At 37.4% G+C, this 17496-nt stretch overlaps 2 protein-coding genes across 5 annotated transcripts in view; both read left to right on the top strand.

The window, feature by feature from the left end:
• LOC127168051 (probable E3 ubiquitin-protein ligase HECTD4) overlaps positions 1 to 9820 on the top strand; it is a 76643-nt gene extending 66823 nt beyond the window's left edge. For all 4 annotated transcript variants that reach the window (XM_051114556.1, XM_051114554.1, XM_051114555.1 and 1 more), the window contains exons 71-76: positions 1488 to 1591; positions 1700 to 1921; positions 3398 to 3564; positions 3693 to 3888; positions 5530 to 5752; positions 8000 to 9820. In XM_051114556.1, the coding sequence (XP_050970513.1) occupies positions 1488 to 1591; positions 1700 to 1921; positions 3398 to 3564; positions 3693 to 3888; positions 5530 to 5752; positions 8000 to 8136 (1049 nt within the window). In that variant the 3' untranslated portion in view covers positions 8137 to 9820. The remainder of the gene's footprint in view (positions 1 to 1487; positions 1592 to 1699; positions 1922 to 3397; positions 3565 to 3692; positions 3889 to 5529; positions 5753 to 7999) is intronic.
• Positions 9821 to 12891: 3071 nt separating this feature from the next.
• mrpl21 (mitochondrial ribosomal protein L21) lies at positions 12892 to 17460 on the top strand. Its single transcript, XM_051115281.1, has 7 exons — positions 12892 to 13068; positions 13391 to 13451; positions 14622 to 14707; positions 15012 to 15175; positions 16689 to 16741; positions 17087 to 17190; positions 17280 to 17460. The coding sequence occupies exons 1-7, from the start codon at positions 12978 to 12980 to the stop codon at positions 17342 to 17344; spliced, it is 624 nt and encodes a 207-aa protein (XP_050971238.1). The 5' UTR covers positions 12892 to 12977; the 3' UTR covers positions 17345 to 17460.
• Positions 17461 to 17496: the final 36 nt, after the last annotated feature.

The following is a 17496-nucleotide window of genomic DNA, read 5'->3' as shown; positions in this document are numbered from 1 at the left end:
CTTCAGTCGTAAAGAAATTATAGTTTTTGAGGAAAGCATTTCAGGATTTTTCTCCATATAATGGACTTGATTGGTGCCCTGATTTTGAACTTCCGAAAGGCAGTTTAAATGCAGTTTCAAAGGGCTCTAAATGATCCCAGCTGAGGAAGAAGGGTCTTATCTAGCGAAACGATCGGCCATTTTTTTCGGAAAATAAAAATTTGTATACTTTTTAAGCACAAAAGCTTGCATAGCACAGGCTCTTGGATGCGCGTCCACAGGTCGTTCTTGAACGATTTGTTCATTTTGAACGAATCTTTAATGTGGTTCGTGAAGAACGAGTTCATTTTGCTGAACGAGACTCAAAGGTCTGAGTCAGTAAAATGATCTGAACTTCCCATCACTACCATGAATCACGTCTTCGAATCACCACAAGTTTATCGTCTGTGGACTCTGGCTCAAAAAGGTAGAGTAGGTCGAAAAACTCATTATTTGTTATTTTCTCCTACCTTTTTGTTTGTAAACAGCGTTTGACTTACTTGCACTTCCTTAGTATTTGCACGTTCGCTTTGTAAACACTGGGTCTGTAGTTCTGCCTACTTTCCACGTGACCTTTCAGCGTGATTCAATAGCACGTGAACGTGCATCCCAGAGCCTGTGCTACACCAGCTTTTGTGCTTAAGTATACAAATTTTTATTTTCCAAAAAAAATGACAGATCGTTTTGCTAGTTAAGACCCTTCTTCCTCGGCTGGGATCGTTTGAAGCTGCATTTAAACTACATTTTGGAAGTTCAAAATCGGGGCACCAATGAAGTCCATTATATGGAGTTAAAAATCCTGAAATGCTTTCCTCAAAAACCATAATTTCTTTACGACTGAAGACAGAAACACATGAACATCTTGGATGACAAGGGGGTGAGTAAATTATTTGTGCATTGTTGTTCTGGAAGTGGAGTTCACCTTTAAACTGAGGTGCAATAACGATCTGTCACGTCACATTTAAAAGTGTCAAAACGGCTTTCATTGTTTTTGCGATAAAATGGACAGGATTTGAAAGCTGATATGTTGTTTCTTATCAGAAGTAAGAAGGCACAGAGCTCTTTGTGATTATTGGATGTGATGCGCGCTACAAATGTTTGGTGTAGAGAAAAACTGCGGATCTGGCAATGCTGGCTTGAACTACGGGTGGTTCATATGGTCAAATGGCCTGCTTTAATGTCACTATTTTTAACTGTTAATGCCTAATTGTCACGTTAATTTTGACAGCCCTAAATTCAGAGATTTTCTTCACTCATTGACCCGCTGCCTTTTGATTGACAGGATACTATTGGCTTTGATCATTGGCTCATTTTGAACAATCGGGCGATAGTGAAATAAATTGCTTTTATCGGCCGATACCGATTGTTGGCTGATACATCGGTGCAGCTCTAATTTTTAAATGTTTTATTTAATAATAATAATAATGTTATGAATCCAGTTTATATGCTTCTTGCATATGTTTTCTCAGGTGGCTCATTCAGGCATTTCTTATGGCAAGTCTGTAAGGAGCTACAGAGTTCAGCGCTCTCTCTTCTCCTCCCTTGTCCCAGCGCTGCGGCAAATCGCAATAAGGTGCACTTCCGTGTTTGATTTGGATTTCACAGCTTTCTTTTCCTACGTTCTTTTACGAGCTACAGGATGTTCACACAGCTTGACTCATGTTGCGTGTGTGTGTTGCAGGGGAAGTACATCCTGACGCCGTGCCCCATCACTTACGCTGAAGAGCAGCTGCTGAACTTCTTCGGCCAGCTGCTCGGTATAGCCATCCGGGCGGATGTGCCTCTGCCTTTGGATCTGCTCGGCTCCTTCTGGAAGGGTCTGGTCGGTGAAGCACTCGACCCAGAATCTGACTTTCGAGAAGCTGACCTGCTCACATACAACTACATCAAGAAGTTTGACAATGTAAACTATAATTCATTTCATATAATGAAGCAAAATGTGATTTCTTTACTTTCTGTCTTTGGAGCGAGTGTAGTGTGACACATCTAATTGCTTTTATCATCCCAGGATCATCATTTCTGCATTTATCACTTCAAAAGTAAACAAGAAATGCACATATCTGTATTGTATTTACTCTTGTAGTGTACTTTAAATCTTATATAAAAAAAGAGATCAGGGTTATAGTAAAAAACTGAAAGTAAGCTTAAAAAAAAAATAATAATAATTTTCATTACTTGAAATAAAATAGAAGGTAACTGGCAACATTTGGTAAAAGGCAACATTTTACATTTTAATTTATTTTAACTTGGTTGTGGTTAGAATAACTAAAATTGAAATAATTAATTTAAAGACAAAAAAACAAAATACTAAAAATGTAATTGTAAACAAAATTACAAAAAATAAAATAAAAATGGAAAATATAAAAACTGATTCGAATAGTATTATAGTTTTTATCTCAATGACAGTAAAATAACACTGCTGCAGATAATAAAATACTAATAAAATAAAAGATCACTTAAGTGACTTAAAAAGAGACATTTTTAGGACTGTTCCAATACACTTGAGTACACTTAAAAAGTGTGAATAATTTCAAATTAAAAGCTGTAGTTTAAAATACATTTAAAATCATTGTTTTAATAATCTTTTGTTGTGCTTTAATAATGCACACTTCTTTTGATGTGTTGACTAACATACTAAAGCACATGCACTACTTGAAGTACTTGACAATCATTTTAATTGTATTGATTAATTGATATTACATTTACAGTTAATATATTTTAAATCTACTATCAGCCTCATCATTACAAAGATTATTTTTTTAAATACATCATATACAAGTTGCAATAGAAATTACATTACAATATATTTTAATTTATTATAAATGCTTGTCAGTACATTCAGCAGTACATTAAATATATTTTAAATAGAATAGAACAATAGAAGTAGTGAAATTAGATGTAAAGATGTACTAAAATCCTACTTAAGTGGGTCAAAAACACTGTAATGTTCAGCTAATTGCACTTAAAATAAATGTAAACTCTAAAATTTACAGTGACATTTAATGCATCTCACATGGATGTAAGTGTTTGAAAACATTACTTTCAGTTCACACTTAAAGCTGCAGCCTGTAACTTTTTTTCTGTTTAGAATTTATAAAATTTATATAGTAAGCGAGTGCATCATAAATCCATTTTCCAAATTGTGTTTTTGGCTTGTCCTGAATCCCTACGTACACCTATAATAAGTTTTTATATTTAGACTATTTCAGACTGGTACTGTGGAATAGCCCAGTACCTGTGTGATTTGAGAGAAGTAGCTCTGTGGCTACAATGTCCTTCCACAAGACACGTGCAGTTCTGTTTATTGAGTGACAAAAAGTTACAGACTGCAGCTTTAAGTGTATTATCTTAATGTTGTCTTGTTCTTGTATCTTCACAGTTGGCCGATGAGGCGGAGCTGGAAGCACTATGCGCTGAAGTCTCATCCCAGAGCCACATGGGCGAGAGCCCTGATTCACCCAGTCGCCCCTGCTGCACGTTCACCTACATCACCATGACTGGAGAGGAAGTGGAGCTGTGCCATGGAGGACGTGACATCGCTGTCAGGTAGGAGCCATCGACTGATTTATATGATACTGTTCATGAAGCTCAAAAAAAGATGTAGTATATGTATTGTAGAGATGTGTTGGAAAGTTAATAGATGAGATCTAATACCTGTGTGTGTGTTTCTTCAGCTGGGAGAATAAAGATGTGTATGTGCGAGCGGTGCGAGATCTACGCCTGCGGGAGCTGCAGAATGTGGAGTGTATGTCGGCTGTCCGCGCCGGTCTGGGCTCCATCATACCACTGCAGCTGCTGACATTATTGAGCCCCGCAGAGGTGGAGCTGCGCACCTGCGGCCTTCCAGACATCAACCTGGAGTTCCTCAAGGTCAGACAGTTAATTTACTCGCCATCAGGCCATTCAAGATGTAAGTGGCTTTTTTCTTCAATAGAACAGTAAAGAAGATTTTTAGCTGAAACCATGGTCCTTGATGATTTATATAAAATGCAAGTCAATGGCTGCCACTTTGAGAGTTAAGTCCTTGAATTTGAGGGTATTGGACCTGGAAAGTCCTTGAAAGGTCCTTGAATTTGAAGTTAACCAAGGACTGAGAACCCTGCAAATAGTTCAAAGTGATTTCCTGTTCACGAATGAATCATTCTTTTGAACTAATTCTTTTTAGTGAAATAGTTGAACCAGTTCACCAAATCAGACTGAAGCGTCTGAAACAGTTCATGGATTGAGTAGCACGGATCTACAAGTTATTCAGTCAAAACTCACTCACAGACACCTAACAGTCATTCTGACTCAAAATGAGGCAAAATAGCAGCGTATCTCATCCTATGAATCATTCAGCGCTCCAGTTCCTCCAACAGTCACTAAACTGAAGAAACAGTTTGACTCGAACCAAAGACGGATGAGCCACTGATATGAGCATGCATCAACCCGAACACTTGAATGAAGGGCCAAAAGAAAGTTTTTATGGTTTCTCATTGTTTAAAAATAGGTGAATTGGTTAAAACAGGGTTCCCACAGGTCCTTGAAGTCGCCATTCATTGTGTGTGTTTTTGTATTAAAGCCCTACGCAGGACTGTTTTATTGATCCTACTCCTGCTGAATTTTGGGCCATTACCGCCTGCTCACGCAATCATTTTAATATTGAATATAATTTTTCGTGCATCAGGGAGCTGCTATCGTACGCGGAGTGTTTAAATCTCTTTTGAATGAGCGCTGTTCACTTTCACTTTCAATTTCGTGATCACACGCACTCTGTATAAAGGGAGCACATCTTGCAAGATCAAATATGAGCACGATATCTGCTGAGCAGCAAATCCTCCAGTATGATTTGTTCATTTGTTTTAGGTATGGAAATGAAATACTTTGAGTTTTGATATAGGATATGGTCATTACGCTACTTTGGGGGCTTTTTAATTGTAATAATTAAGATTACAAAGAATGGCTTGCCAGAGATACAAAGGACCATCACTTAACTGTAACAATGTATCTTACAAGGTAACACGATGTAACCTTGCTCTCACTTGAAATGTGTTTCATGTGTCCCCACATTAAGTACTTGTACTTCATAATACTTCGTAAGACCTCAATATATTGTCAGGAGGCACCGGTATTAATTTTGTGTTGCCTGTATGTGTTTTTTCGACTCTCGAAGTGATCGTAGACATTGACTTGCATTTTATAAATCATCGAGGACCTTGATTACACCTAAAAAAAATTCTTTACTGTTAAACCAAAAGAAAAAAATTCATTAGGGTAAAATAAGTCCTATATCTTGGATGGTAAAGTCAATTACCAGCAAATTTTTCGTTATATTTTTGAACTATCCCTTTAGTCCTAACTAAGTTGGTCAAAGCACTGTAAAGTTTAGCTAATTGCTAATTTACATGCGATTGTATATTCTATAGACTGCCATTTTTTTAGATGGTTCCTTACCAAATAAACACTTCTGTACCAACAGCACCTGCGACTAGTTAACTAACCGAACCTGTTTTCCTGATCATGTTCATCCAGGCTCACACCATGTACCAAGTGGGACTGATGGAGACGGACCAGCACATTGAGTTTTTCTGGGCTGCACTCGAGATGTTCACGCAGGAGGAGCTCAGCAAGTTCATCAAGTTTGCCTGCAACCAGGAGCGAATTCCCTTCACCTGCCCCTGTAAAGATGGTGGTCCAGACACCGCTCACGTGCCCCCCTACCCCATGAAGATCGCCCCGCCAGATGGGGCGGTGGGTAAGTGTCATGAGTTCTTTGTTGCCATGAATGAGATCAGTAAAGATCTAGGCCAAAAATGAACAAAAATTAACACAACAAATTCTGCACGCGTGCGAGGACCCTATTGGAGTTGCTCAGTTTCTTCTTCTCCAAAATGAATCACATTTTTGAGGGCCTAAATGTGCTCAAACTCATGAAACTTTGCACACATGCCAAAACTGGTGAAAATTTGCATCTGATATGGGTTTCAGAAGTGGGTCAAAATGGCTCAATAGCGCCACCTATAACATTTCAAAGAAGTGCCCCTCAAACTATGTTTTACGCACATGTACGAAATTTGGCAGACACATGTAATACACCAATACCTACAAAAGTCCCTCTTTACAAACTCAGAAACCCAACAGGAAGTCTGTTATTTAGAATTTTCTCGTCAAGTGTTGTGCCGTTTTTGCCATTTAAATGAACTCCCCCTAGAGATTTAAACAGATCAACACCAGATTTGGTCAGCCTAATCTAAAGCCCTTTATGATGATAAAAATTGTGAAGATCATGAGTATTCGTTGAAGGGCGTGTCCGTGGTGGCCTGACAAACTTTGATGTTTCGCCATGAAACAGGATGTCATTGTAATTCAGGCATACGCCCCAGACTTCACATTTGATAAGTCCTGTCCTAAACACATGTCCATGACCATATTCAGTTATAGTCATAGCGCCACCTGCTGGCAGCAGGAAGTGGTATGTTTTACGCTCTAACAAACTTCTCATAGAGATTTAATCACATCAACATTATATTTGGTCAGTCTACACTAAAGGCATTTGTGATGTTAAAGGAGTCATCAGATGCTAAGTTCACTTTTTCATGTTGTTTGAACATTAATGTGTGTTGTCAGTGTATGTACAAATCTACCCTATAATGATAAAAATCCATGCAGTGGTTTTTAATTAATCTGTAAAAATAATATCCCCTTTTTCAAATTGAGCCGTTCTCAGATGCCTGTCGGTGTGCCGTCACACCCACAGAGGCCGCTCCCACGATAGTTGATTGACATGAGCTCTTACCTCAGACCAGCTGTCACAGTCCAGTAACTTTCCTTGTTTTGATGCCGAAGCAGGGATGTAAGTTAGACAAGAATATCTCCGATTGAGGTGTTGTGTTGCTGGATGTAATAATGAACGTAGTGGTTGTCATTTACTCCCGACATCTGAGCCGCTGAAGATGCAGTGGATTGCATTTGTTTGTGAAGGGAATGCGCCTCCCGATTTACATATATCCGTCTATGTTTGCGCGAATCATTCATGATCCAGCTTCACCTACAGCAGAAGTGAGTATAAGCGTTTTTTATGAATCTTTGCAATCGCCTTTCCTTATAACGTGGTAGTTAGGAAGTTTAGCGGCTAAACGCGGCTAAATGCAGCTAAAGTAAACAAGACCGTCATTCCACAGAGAGAACAGAGGGCATTTAAAGGAACAACCCCTTAGAATGAGATGATTTTTGCAGAACTCATCTTGACAAGGTAAAAAGGGTGTTCTTTTACAAAACCACTGAGAATTTTTAATCAAAGTATATTAGAGACTTTTCATTAAGACCCTAAAGAATCATATCAACTTGTGGAAAATGGGCATCCGATGACCCCTTTAAATTGCGAAGATCTTGAGTTTTCGTTAAAGGGTGTGTCTGTGACGGCCGGACAAAGTTTGATGTCTCGCCGCATAAAAGGAAGTTGTTGTAGCTCAGCCATACAATGTCCGATCTGCCTCAAACTTGACATGTTCAATAAGAGTCCTGGCCTTAACGCATCTAAGGGACAAGGTCCTGTTGTAATCATAGCTCCACCTTCTGGCAACAGGAAATGTCCTAACATGTTACCTAACATGTTTGGTGAGAGTCCTTGCTAAATGCCATGAAAAGCTATATTCATAGCACCATCTGTTGGCAACAGGATATGTCATGTTTTACACTAACTCAGTCTGCGCAAAACTTCATATGTTTGATCAAAGTCCTGGTCTGAAGACATCTACATGCCAATATTCAGTTATAGTCATAGCGCCACCAGCTGGCAGCAAGAAGTCTGGCACATATAAATGACTTTGACATGTTCCTCCTATATTTACCATTTTAAATGCATATTGCTCACCGTTCGCTGTTTTCCTGGCGGTGAGCCTGGGTGCAAGGGGTCTTTCAACACTGCTTGCAGCTTTAATGAAACTCCCATTGTATTTTTGAATTGTTTTGAAGCTATTAACTCTGTTTGCATGTGTTTCAGGCTCACCAGATCTGCGTTACATTCGCGTGGAGACCTGCATGTTCATGGTCAAGCTGCCACAGTACTCTTCCCTGGACGTGATGCTGGAGAAGCTGCGCTACGCTATCCACTATCGCGAGGATCCTCTCAGCGGTTAAACGTCATTTCTCCGATCCCCGTCGGCCACGTCTGAGACGGTCACCACACGACCTTAAGTGATTACATCCGTTCTCACTTCTTTTTTGAGAATAGTCATGAAGGAATTTGAACAGCCCAGACCAATTTGCCTTTACTAGACTAGCGCTTGCGTGTGTTTGACGGTGGGCAGCGAGTTTGACAGCGGCAAGAGTAAGCCACAATTTTATAAAATGATCTACATGTGCTGTTCATCAACAAATGCGAAGGAAATGGCACTGTAACTGCTTTTCTCCCTTTTTAAACATTTAATCTCTCTCTCTCTCTTCTTCTCATTTAATCAGTCTTTCATCTTTGCATTCCCAGTGTGCCTCAATCACTGCCGCCGCCTTCTCTCCATTAGTGACAGTGATTGTTGACGCACATTCATCTACAGAGATGACGATTTTAGCTTTGCAAAGGACTTTAACCTGCGGCTCAAAGTTATACTTGCATCTTTCAGTATACATTTGGGGTGAGTCTCACTAAATCAGTCAAGAACATGTCCAACAGATTAACCTTTTTTGTGCCATTTAATTTTTGTTTTCCTTTGTTTGCATTTTGACCCAAATCTCATTACCCTAAAACATGGATTTTCCCCTTTTAATTCATTTCATTTTTTTTTTTTTTTTTTGCATTTTCCCTCAATTCACATTACCCTAATGCACCTCTGAATTTTTTTGTTGCATTTTCCCTCAGTTCTCATTATCACAATGCACCAGATTTTTTTCTTATTTTGAATTTCCTCGAATTCTCATTACCCTAATGCAACTGATTTTTTTTCTTTGCATTTTCCCCAGTTCTCATTACCATAATGCACCTGATTTTTTTGTAATTTCCCTCAATTTTCATTACCCTAATGCACCTTAGAATTTTTTTTTTCTTTGCATTTTCCCCCAATTCTCATTACCATAATGCACCTGTTTTTTCCCCTCAGTTGTCAATACCCTAATGCCCCTCCGATTTTTGGGGGGCATTTTACTTTAATGCCTATTACCCTAATGCACCTGTAATTTTTTTTTTAGGCATTTTTTTCCTAATTCTCATTAAAGTAATGCAGCTGATATTGTTTCTTTTTGTTTGCATTTTCCCTAATTCTCATTACCCTAATGCATCTGATATTGTTCCTTTTTCTTTGCATTTTCCCCCCAGTTCTCATTACCATATTGCACCTGTTTTTTTTCTGCTCGAATGTCATTACCCTAATACATCTCAGATTTTGGGGGGGCATTTTACCTCAGTTCTCATTACCGTAATGCACCTGATATTTTTTTCTTCTTTTTTTTTTGCCATTTTCCTTCAATTTTCATTGCTTTAATGCACCTGATATTGTTTCTTTTTGTTTGCATTTTTTCCTAATTCTCATTACCCTAATGCATCTCAGATTTTTTCATTTTTCCCTTTTTTTTGCAATTTCTCGAATTCTCAGTACTGCAATACACCTGATATGTTTGGCTTTTTTTTTTGTTTTGTTTTTGGTTTGTGTTGTTGCTTTGTTCTAAATTGACCAGGCAATGCACCAGACATTTTGTTGTGTAATCAATTAATTGTCATGAATGTAATGTCAAACATCTCAATGGTCTTAAATTATACTTCATTTTCTTTACGCCTTTTCTTTAGTATGTTCTTGACAGGTTTTGTGAGATTTACCCATTTAGAGGCTTGAAAGGGTTTATGCCCTCAACGATTCAAACATTTCAAGGAACTGTTGAAGCTACAGGCTCTGTCCGGGAACTACAAGTACGCATGTCATCGAGCATATTTAGGAATTTGAACTATAAATGGCAAGATCGCTTTACGACATTAATATCTGCCTATATTATTAAAGGTACATATGCTGTTCAGGTCTGTAACTGAGGTAAGTCATGTACAGAAACAAGCTATAGTAACATAAAGAGCGCTGAACTGTATCCGTTTTCATTTCCGATGCGGAAAGACGTTTGCTGCAAACTGAATGCGAGATCCTCCCTGCCGCGCTCTTCAGTTTGGAGCGGTGCTACGTTTATGGTCTTGGTTGCCAAAATGACATTCATTCTTGAATACTTTTAGGTTGCCAACTGCATTACCTAATGGCACTGCTGCAGTCAACAAAGTTTTATCGCTTATGAGGGATGATTTTGCACCCGAAACTCTAGTGCATGAAAATCTCCTTTGGAGAACCCAACATTTACAGATCGCTTCGGTGTTTTGTTTTGTTTTTTAAAGGTCGTTATTTTAACCCTCTCCCTCCCAAAGAGAAAATGTTTTTAGAAAGCTATTTTAATTTTGTTGATTTTTAAATCACCTTTTCTGTGTCTATAAAGATGATACCGTTTTGAAATTGAAATATGAATTGGATGTTCTTTATAGGATTTCCGAATCTTTCCTGGAAATCGGTTGTAACATTTCTGGTGAAACATTTAATTGCGTTACGAGTTCTGTAATGTACAGCCATCATTACAAACGCACTTGATGCTACCATAGATGTACTTCATTGAAAATATCAGCATTTCAGCACTATAATAGGGTTTTGTGGGTGTGCGTGTGTGTTTTTATTTTATTTTATTTTTTTGATATGGTCAACTGCTGCTATCAAAGATAGTCCCTTCATGTTTTTTTCTTGCTGTCTCCTTGGAGAAGAGTAGGAGAAGTCTATGAAAAGACATCCGCACAAAAAGCTGAATGCAGTGAAATATGTGTTGTACATTTACTTGATATTTATTACAATTATTTATGACTGCATTAACTTAATCCAGTCTTACCTCTGCGCATCTGGAACAAAACACTGATGTGTGAATGAATCTACAGAGGTGTTGAAGTTCAGGAGTTTCTGTGTCACAAAAATAAAATATTGATGTACTACAGAACAGTGTTTTCCTTTGTCTTCTGTTAAACTGTGAGAAATGCATAGTATTCCGTGTTTATTGCTTTGATTCGAATCAGCCTGTTTATGCTTGTACTTTATTTTTGTTCAAGAATTCATTTATTCATAAAAATCACAATCCAGTAGGTAGAACAATTCAGTTCATCGTTAGTTTTCTGTCGAAGCTGTACCCTGTGCGAGACAGGTGTCCGTGGTTGCCAGGTTTTCATAATAAAACCTGCCCAATTGCTACTCAAAACTCGCGTTCGCGTTTTTTAGCGGGGTTCCCCTGGTAAAATTAGCGTTCCAGGTGCTAAATACTACGTTATTGGGGTCGCTTCAACCCGCGGACGTGAAAAACAACCCGCGGCAACAGTGTTAAGTAGCCCAATTCCCGCGGACTTGGCAACGCTGCCTTAAAGGAGAAGTCCACTTCCAAAACAAAGATTCACATATCATGACCCTATTGTCATCCATATTCATGTCTTTCTTTTCTTCAGTCGTAAAGAAATTGTTTTTTGAGGAAAACATTTCAGCATTTTCTTGGACTGATATGGTGCCCCGATTTTAAACTTCCAAAATACAGTTTAAATGTGGCTTCAAACGATCACAAATGCGGTTGTAAACGATCCCAGCCGAGAAAGAAGGGTCTTATCTAGCGAAACGGATGGTTTTCATAAAAAAAAAAAAACAATTTAAATACTTTTTATTTTCAAACGCTCGTCTTGTCTTGCTCTCCCTGAGCTCTGTGTATTCTGGCTCAAGACAGTTAGGGTATGTCAAAAAACTCCAATCGTATTTTCTCCTTCAAATCATTTTAAAATCATCCTACATCGCTGCAGAAGTACCGACCCAGTCTTTGCAAAGTGAGCATGCAAAGAAGATCAAACCCCCTTAACAAAAAAGGTGATATAGGGCAATTTTGAAGATGAGGGAGAACATGAAACGGGAGTTTTTTGACATACCCTAACTGTCATGAACCGGAAAAAAAAACTGTCCAGGCACAGTAAGACAAGACCAGCGTTTGACATTAAAAAGTATATAAGTTGTATTATTTTTATAAAAATAACTGATCGTTTTGCTAGATAAGACCATTTTTCCTTGGCTGGCATCGTTTACAACCGCATTTGGGATCGTTCAAAATTCAGAAGTTCAAAATCGAGGCACCACATCAGTCCATTATATGGAGAAAAATGCTGAAATTAAGAAAGACATGAACATCTTGGATGACAAGGGGGTGAGTACATTATATGTGAATCATTGTTATGGAAGTGGACTTCTCCTTTAACTGTGTCATTGGCCTCTAGTTAATTGTAGCTGTTCGAAAACAGTTCATTATGCTGTTTGACATCGCAAATTTGTATTTCTTATATTTCTTAATAATATTTTAATAATTATAAACACAGATAGTTTAACCGTCTAGTGTACTTTGTTGTACTTTTAATTATTAACTTATTAGCAGCTAATGAATCGGGAATCTCGCACATTTACAGAAATTAACTAACGCATTCCAGATATGACGGACAGAAGTTGTTCTCTTTTTGTCCTGCAACCTTCAACGAGTGGGAAAAGTACTTAATTTAAAAAAAAAAAAAAAAAAAAAAAAAAAAAAAAGAATAAAATAATAGCAACTGAGACAGTTTCACCAGAAACAGATTGATATTTTAATGGATAAAGATTTAAATACATGTATCAAGATGATTTGAAATCAACATTTCGCTTCAGGTTTTTTTAAGTAACCGCACAAAATCAGTCAGAATATATTAATGACGGGTTTGAACGCAGCGTGATGGATTGACTGTAGTTTCTTCAACTCCAGTCCAGCATGTGGCGGAAATGCAGCTTTGTACGCTGGTTTGTCAACCGCCATTAAAATGAAAGAAGAAGAAAGTTCAGCTAGGAACCATTGCATTGTGGTAATGTTTTCGTCGGAAAGTATTTCCCTCCCCATCTCTCACATTGTGCTTCCGGCACTCACTCACCATGGCGATGACTTTGAATCGAGGGAATATTACTGGGATGCTGCGGCTTCTCCGCACCGCAGGAGCGCATTTATCACAAAACACGCCGACACGTCTGTATAATTCTATATTTGTATGTAGATACATACGTGTAAACTGTCAGCACGAATCTGTTTGTTGTTAATGTTAATGCAGTGTGCCATGTGAAGGGTTCAGTTGGTGTCAGTTTCAATTCTTTGGAGAAAAAAAATATGTAAACATTTCGTTAAAAGTTAAAATATGAATTTTGTGGAGGTCGAGTTCAGTAAGTTATAATAATTTTACAGAATTAATATGGACAAATGTCACACAATAGTAATAATTTCATATGTCAGTATAGTTTTATATATGTATGACTGTATATCTAGATGAATATTCACTGTGAAATGTTTGCAGGTTGTTTGGTTCCTGCACTGACGCGCTTCCAAAGCTCCAGCAGCATCATTTATCCTGCGAGGTAAACATCTTGTAGTGTGCATGTGTGTTTTGGTCTCTTTTGAGATTCCTAAATGTATAACATTTAGCCTTTTCAGCTTTTGGTTTGCTGGAGAAATGCAGGCCATTCGAAATACATTTGCAGGTACATTAGAAAAGCATGGATTGATTATGGATTATGGGGGAAAAATAATAATAGTAAAATTAATAATTTTGTCCTGTCTTATATTGTTGGTATGGGTTAAAAAATAAAGGTAATTGTGACTTTTCACCTCACAATTCTGCCTTTTTTAAATCACTGTTCAGAATTGTAAGATATAAACCCAGAATTGCTAGAAATTCCTAAAAAGTTATGATTACCAGTTTTTATATTATTATTATTATTTTTTTTTTAATTTAGTGCTGGAAAACAAGATTTTATAGTTGTTTGAAAAAAGTAAGCCTCTTGTTTCAGGCTCAGTCTGTATACTAGAAAGACTATTTTTATTTTTCTGACTTGTTGATGAATTTTTTAATAGTTGCCTTGTTCTTGCATATCTTTAGTGTTAAGTAAGTAGTTTACTTCCAGAACAAAATTCAAGATGTTCATGTCTTTCTTTCTTAAGTCGTAAAGAAAGTGTTTTTTGAAGAAAACATTTCATGATTCCTCTCCATATAGTGGACTTTTATGGTGCCTGCAACTTTGAATGTCCAAAATGTAGTTGAAATGCAGCTTCAAAATGCTCTTAATAATCCCATCTGAGGAAGAAGGGTCCTATCTAGCAAAACAATCAGTTGTTTATATATTTTTTAATTTATATACTTTTTAACCTCAAATGCTCGTCTCGTCTAGGTCTGCATGAACAGTTTTTTCTGGTTTAAAACAGTGAGGGTATGTCAAAAAACTCCCATCTCATTTTCTCCTCCAATTTCAAAATCGTCCTACATCGCTGTTTTATTTCGAAGCTGCATTTAAACTGCATTTTGGAAGTACAAACTCATGGGCACCATTGAAGTCCACTATATGGAGAGGAATCCTGAAATGTTTTCCTCAAAAAACATTATTTCTTTACGACTGAAGACAGAAAGACATGAATGTCTTGGAAGAAAAGGGGGTGAGTACATTATCTTTAAATTTTTGTTCTGGAAGTGAACTAATCCTTGAAATCAAGTTGTGTGTTTATTATACTGACCTAGTTGAATGTGCTGTCAGTTATGTACCACAGACGTCCCTATCCAGACCGCCGTGGCCTGAATTGCCTGAATTTGATCCTGTAGAAGAGGAAAAACATCATCAAGGCAAGTGAGCGGCTGATCTGAGGTCAGCAGCAAGTCTTTAATAAGTTCTATAAAAGCATTACATATCTGAAATTGCATTTCAAAATGACCAATCTGGGGTCATTGTTAGAAGGTTGTAAACCAAAAACTTTTGAAGAGGATCTTGAATGGATTCATATTTGTTTAGTATTAAAAGTTTTACGTTTTATTCTGTCCAACCTGAAGATACTGTGATGAAGGCAGAGTGGGATGGTGATTTCCTGTCAGATTTTCTTGTATTTTACCGTGTTTTTTCATGACTGTCTCTTTCATCTGATTTTCACAGCTGTTGTGCAGAAGGTGAACGGCCTGATTGAGAAGGGAGAGTATGGACGCTTGTTTGCTGTAGTTCATTTTGCCAGCCGTCAGTGGAAAGTGACCAATGAAGACCTGATCCTCATCGAAAACCACATTGATGCAGCATGTGGCGACCGGATAAGAATGGAAAAGGTTTTTTTATTCGCTCATACACTACATTCAGATATTCACACAGATTACTGTACAGCAGTATTCCAGTTACCTGTCATTCATTATTTGGCTGATACTGAGAAATAATTTAAAGGAGAACTCCAGAACAACAATTTACAAATAATTTACTCACCCCCTTGTCATCCAAGATGCTCATGTCTTTCTTAAGTCGTAAAGAAATTATGGTTTTTGAAGAAAACGTTTCATGATTCCTCTCCATATAGTGGACTTCTATGGTGCCTGCAACTTTAAATGTCCAAAATGTATGTTCAAGATGTTCATGTCTTTCTGTCTTCAGTTGTAAAGAAATTTTTGAGGACAGCATTTCAGGATATTTCTCCATATAATGGACTTTATTGGTGCCCCGATTTTGAACTTCTTGAAATTTGTGTATACTTTTTAAGCACAAAAGCTGGTGTAGCACAGGCTCTGGGATGCGCATCCACGATGCTATGAATTAGTAATGGGTCGTTCTTGAACAATTAGTTCATTTTGAACAGATCTTTAATGTGACTTTGTTTTTGTTTCTTATAGCATTATAGTTTTGTCTTGTTTGTAGTATGATCAGCGTTTGTGTAAGCAGTACATATGTTACGGAAGTAACATGTAACATTTTAATTATATTTTGCTAAAATGAGCGAAATGACTTAAAAAGATTTGTTCATTTTGCTGAACGAGACTCAAAGGTCCGAGTCAGTAAAATGATCCGAACTTCCCATCACTACTACGAATAACGTCTAAGTTCATCATCTCTGTACTCCGGCTCAAAAAAGGAAGAGTATGGCGAAAAACGCCATCTTATTTTCTCCTTCAACTTAAGAATTGTCCGACATCGTTTGACTTACTTGCACTTCAATAGTCTTTGCGCGTTCACTTTGTAAACACTAGGTCTGTAGTTCCGCGTGACCTTTCGGCGTGATTCAGTAGTACGTGGCGTTGTGGACGCGCATCCCAGAGCCTGTGCTACACAAGCTTTTGTGCTTAAAAAGTATACACATTTTTATTTTCCCAAAGAAATGACAGATCGTTTTGCTAGATAAGACCCTTCTTCCTCTGCTGGGAGAACCCTTTGAAGCTGCATTTAAACTACATTTTGGAAGTTCAAAATGGGGGCACCAATAAAGTCCATTATATGGAGAAAAATCCTGAAATGTTTTCCTCAAAAAACATAATTTCTTCACAACTGAAGACAGAAAGACATGAACATCTTGGATGACAAGAGAGTGAGTAAATTATTTGTGAATTGTTGTTCTAGAAGTGGAATTCTCCTTTAACAGATATATTGTGTATAATATAAAAAGTTAATATGCAAAGTAATGCAAAAAATAAAAGGTATGCAAAAAAATACACATTCTCCATGGCATTACTCCTAAACTTAGTAAATGCTTGTTTTGCTTTCTAAATTTTGTTAGTTTTGTCACCTTCTATTTGCATGCAACACAGAATATAATATTTGTATAGTAATTCAAATTTTATGCTAATGCTTTTTTTGCAGGTGTTGTTAGTTGGAGGAAATGATTTCACTCTTATTGGAAAACCACTTCTTAGGTAAGTAAGAAGGCAAATGTAACTGTAAAGTACTATGAGGTTTACACAGTAATGATTTTTGACTATAATGAAATTTTGTATATTCTCTCATTTTATTTTCCTCATAATAAATCTGTTTCATAGGCTGACGATCCCAGGGATAGGTTTTTTGCATTGATCGGTTTAGTTAAATATATGATGACACTTTTTCTCAGCACTGTACAAGACTGACAACACGTTTTTTACAAACCGCTTCTTTAGTTACTGACTGCATGTTTCAGATGCTGTCAGTAGAGCTGATGTTTTATTAAACCTGTAATATTCATCTAATAACCGATTTGATCATGTCTGTTCTTTGATGCTCAGCCGTGATTTAGTACAAGTTCACGCTACAGTCATCGAGAAGACTGAATCCTGGCCAATGGTGCATATGAGATTCTGGAAGAGGCATCGATTCCAAAGAAAGAGAAGTATGAGGAATTATAAGTAAAAGCTAGATTTTAAATTTATTATTTGAGATTTTTCACCAGTGCATTAATTCAACTTTTTTTCTCCACAGTTATTATTCAGCCACAGACCGTATTAAGGATCAACAACATTGATGTTTCACCAAAACTGTTTTAATCTGCCGACAACCTGTTGCATTTGCAAGTAAAAACGTGCCATTTCTGTGAATCGGGAATGGTTTTTCAGGTTTCGTGTTTGAGACTGTGTAAATAAAGTTTTCAGATTGTCTATCATTTTTCTTGCCATCAGCAATGAGTTGCTGCGTATTA

Source organism: Labeo rohita, chromosome 7, assembly GCF_022985175.1.
Source record: "Labeo rohita strain BAU-BD-2019 chromosome 7, IGBB_LRoh.1.0, whole genome shotgun sequence".
In the NCBI taxonomy this organism is placed as follows: Eukaryota; Metazoa; Chordata; class Actinopteri; order Cypriniformes; family Cyprinidae; genus Labeo; species Labeo rohita.
This window is presented reverse-complemented; position numbering and strand designations above follow the sequence as displayed.

What these genes read in the sequence shown, in the direction of transcription:
- mrpl21 (XM_051115281.1), top strand. Translation starts at nt 12,978, where the DNA reads ATGGCGATGACTTTGAATCGAGGGAATATTACTGGGATGCTGCGGCTT. An exon ending in AGAGGAAAAACATCATCAAG is followed by an intron (nt 14,708 to 15,011) that starts GCAAGTGAGCGG and finishes TGATTTTCACAG; the next exon opens with CTGTTGTGCAGAAGGTGAAC. An exon ending in TCGATTCCAAAGAAAGAGAA is followed by an intron (nt 17,191 to 17,279) that starts GTATGAGGAATT and finishes TTTTCTCCACAG; the next exon opens with TTATTATTCAGCCACAGACC.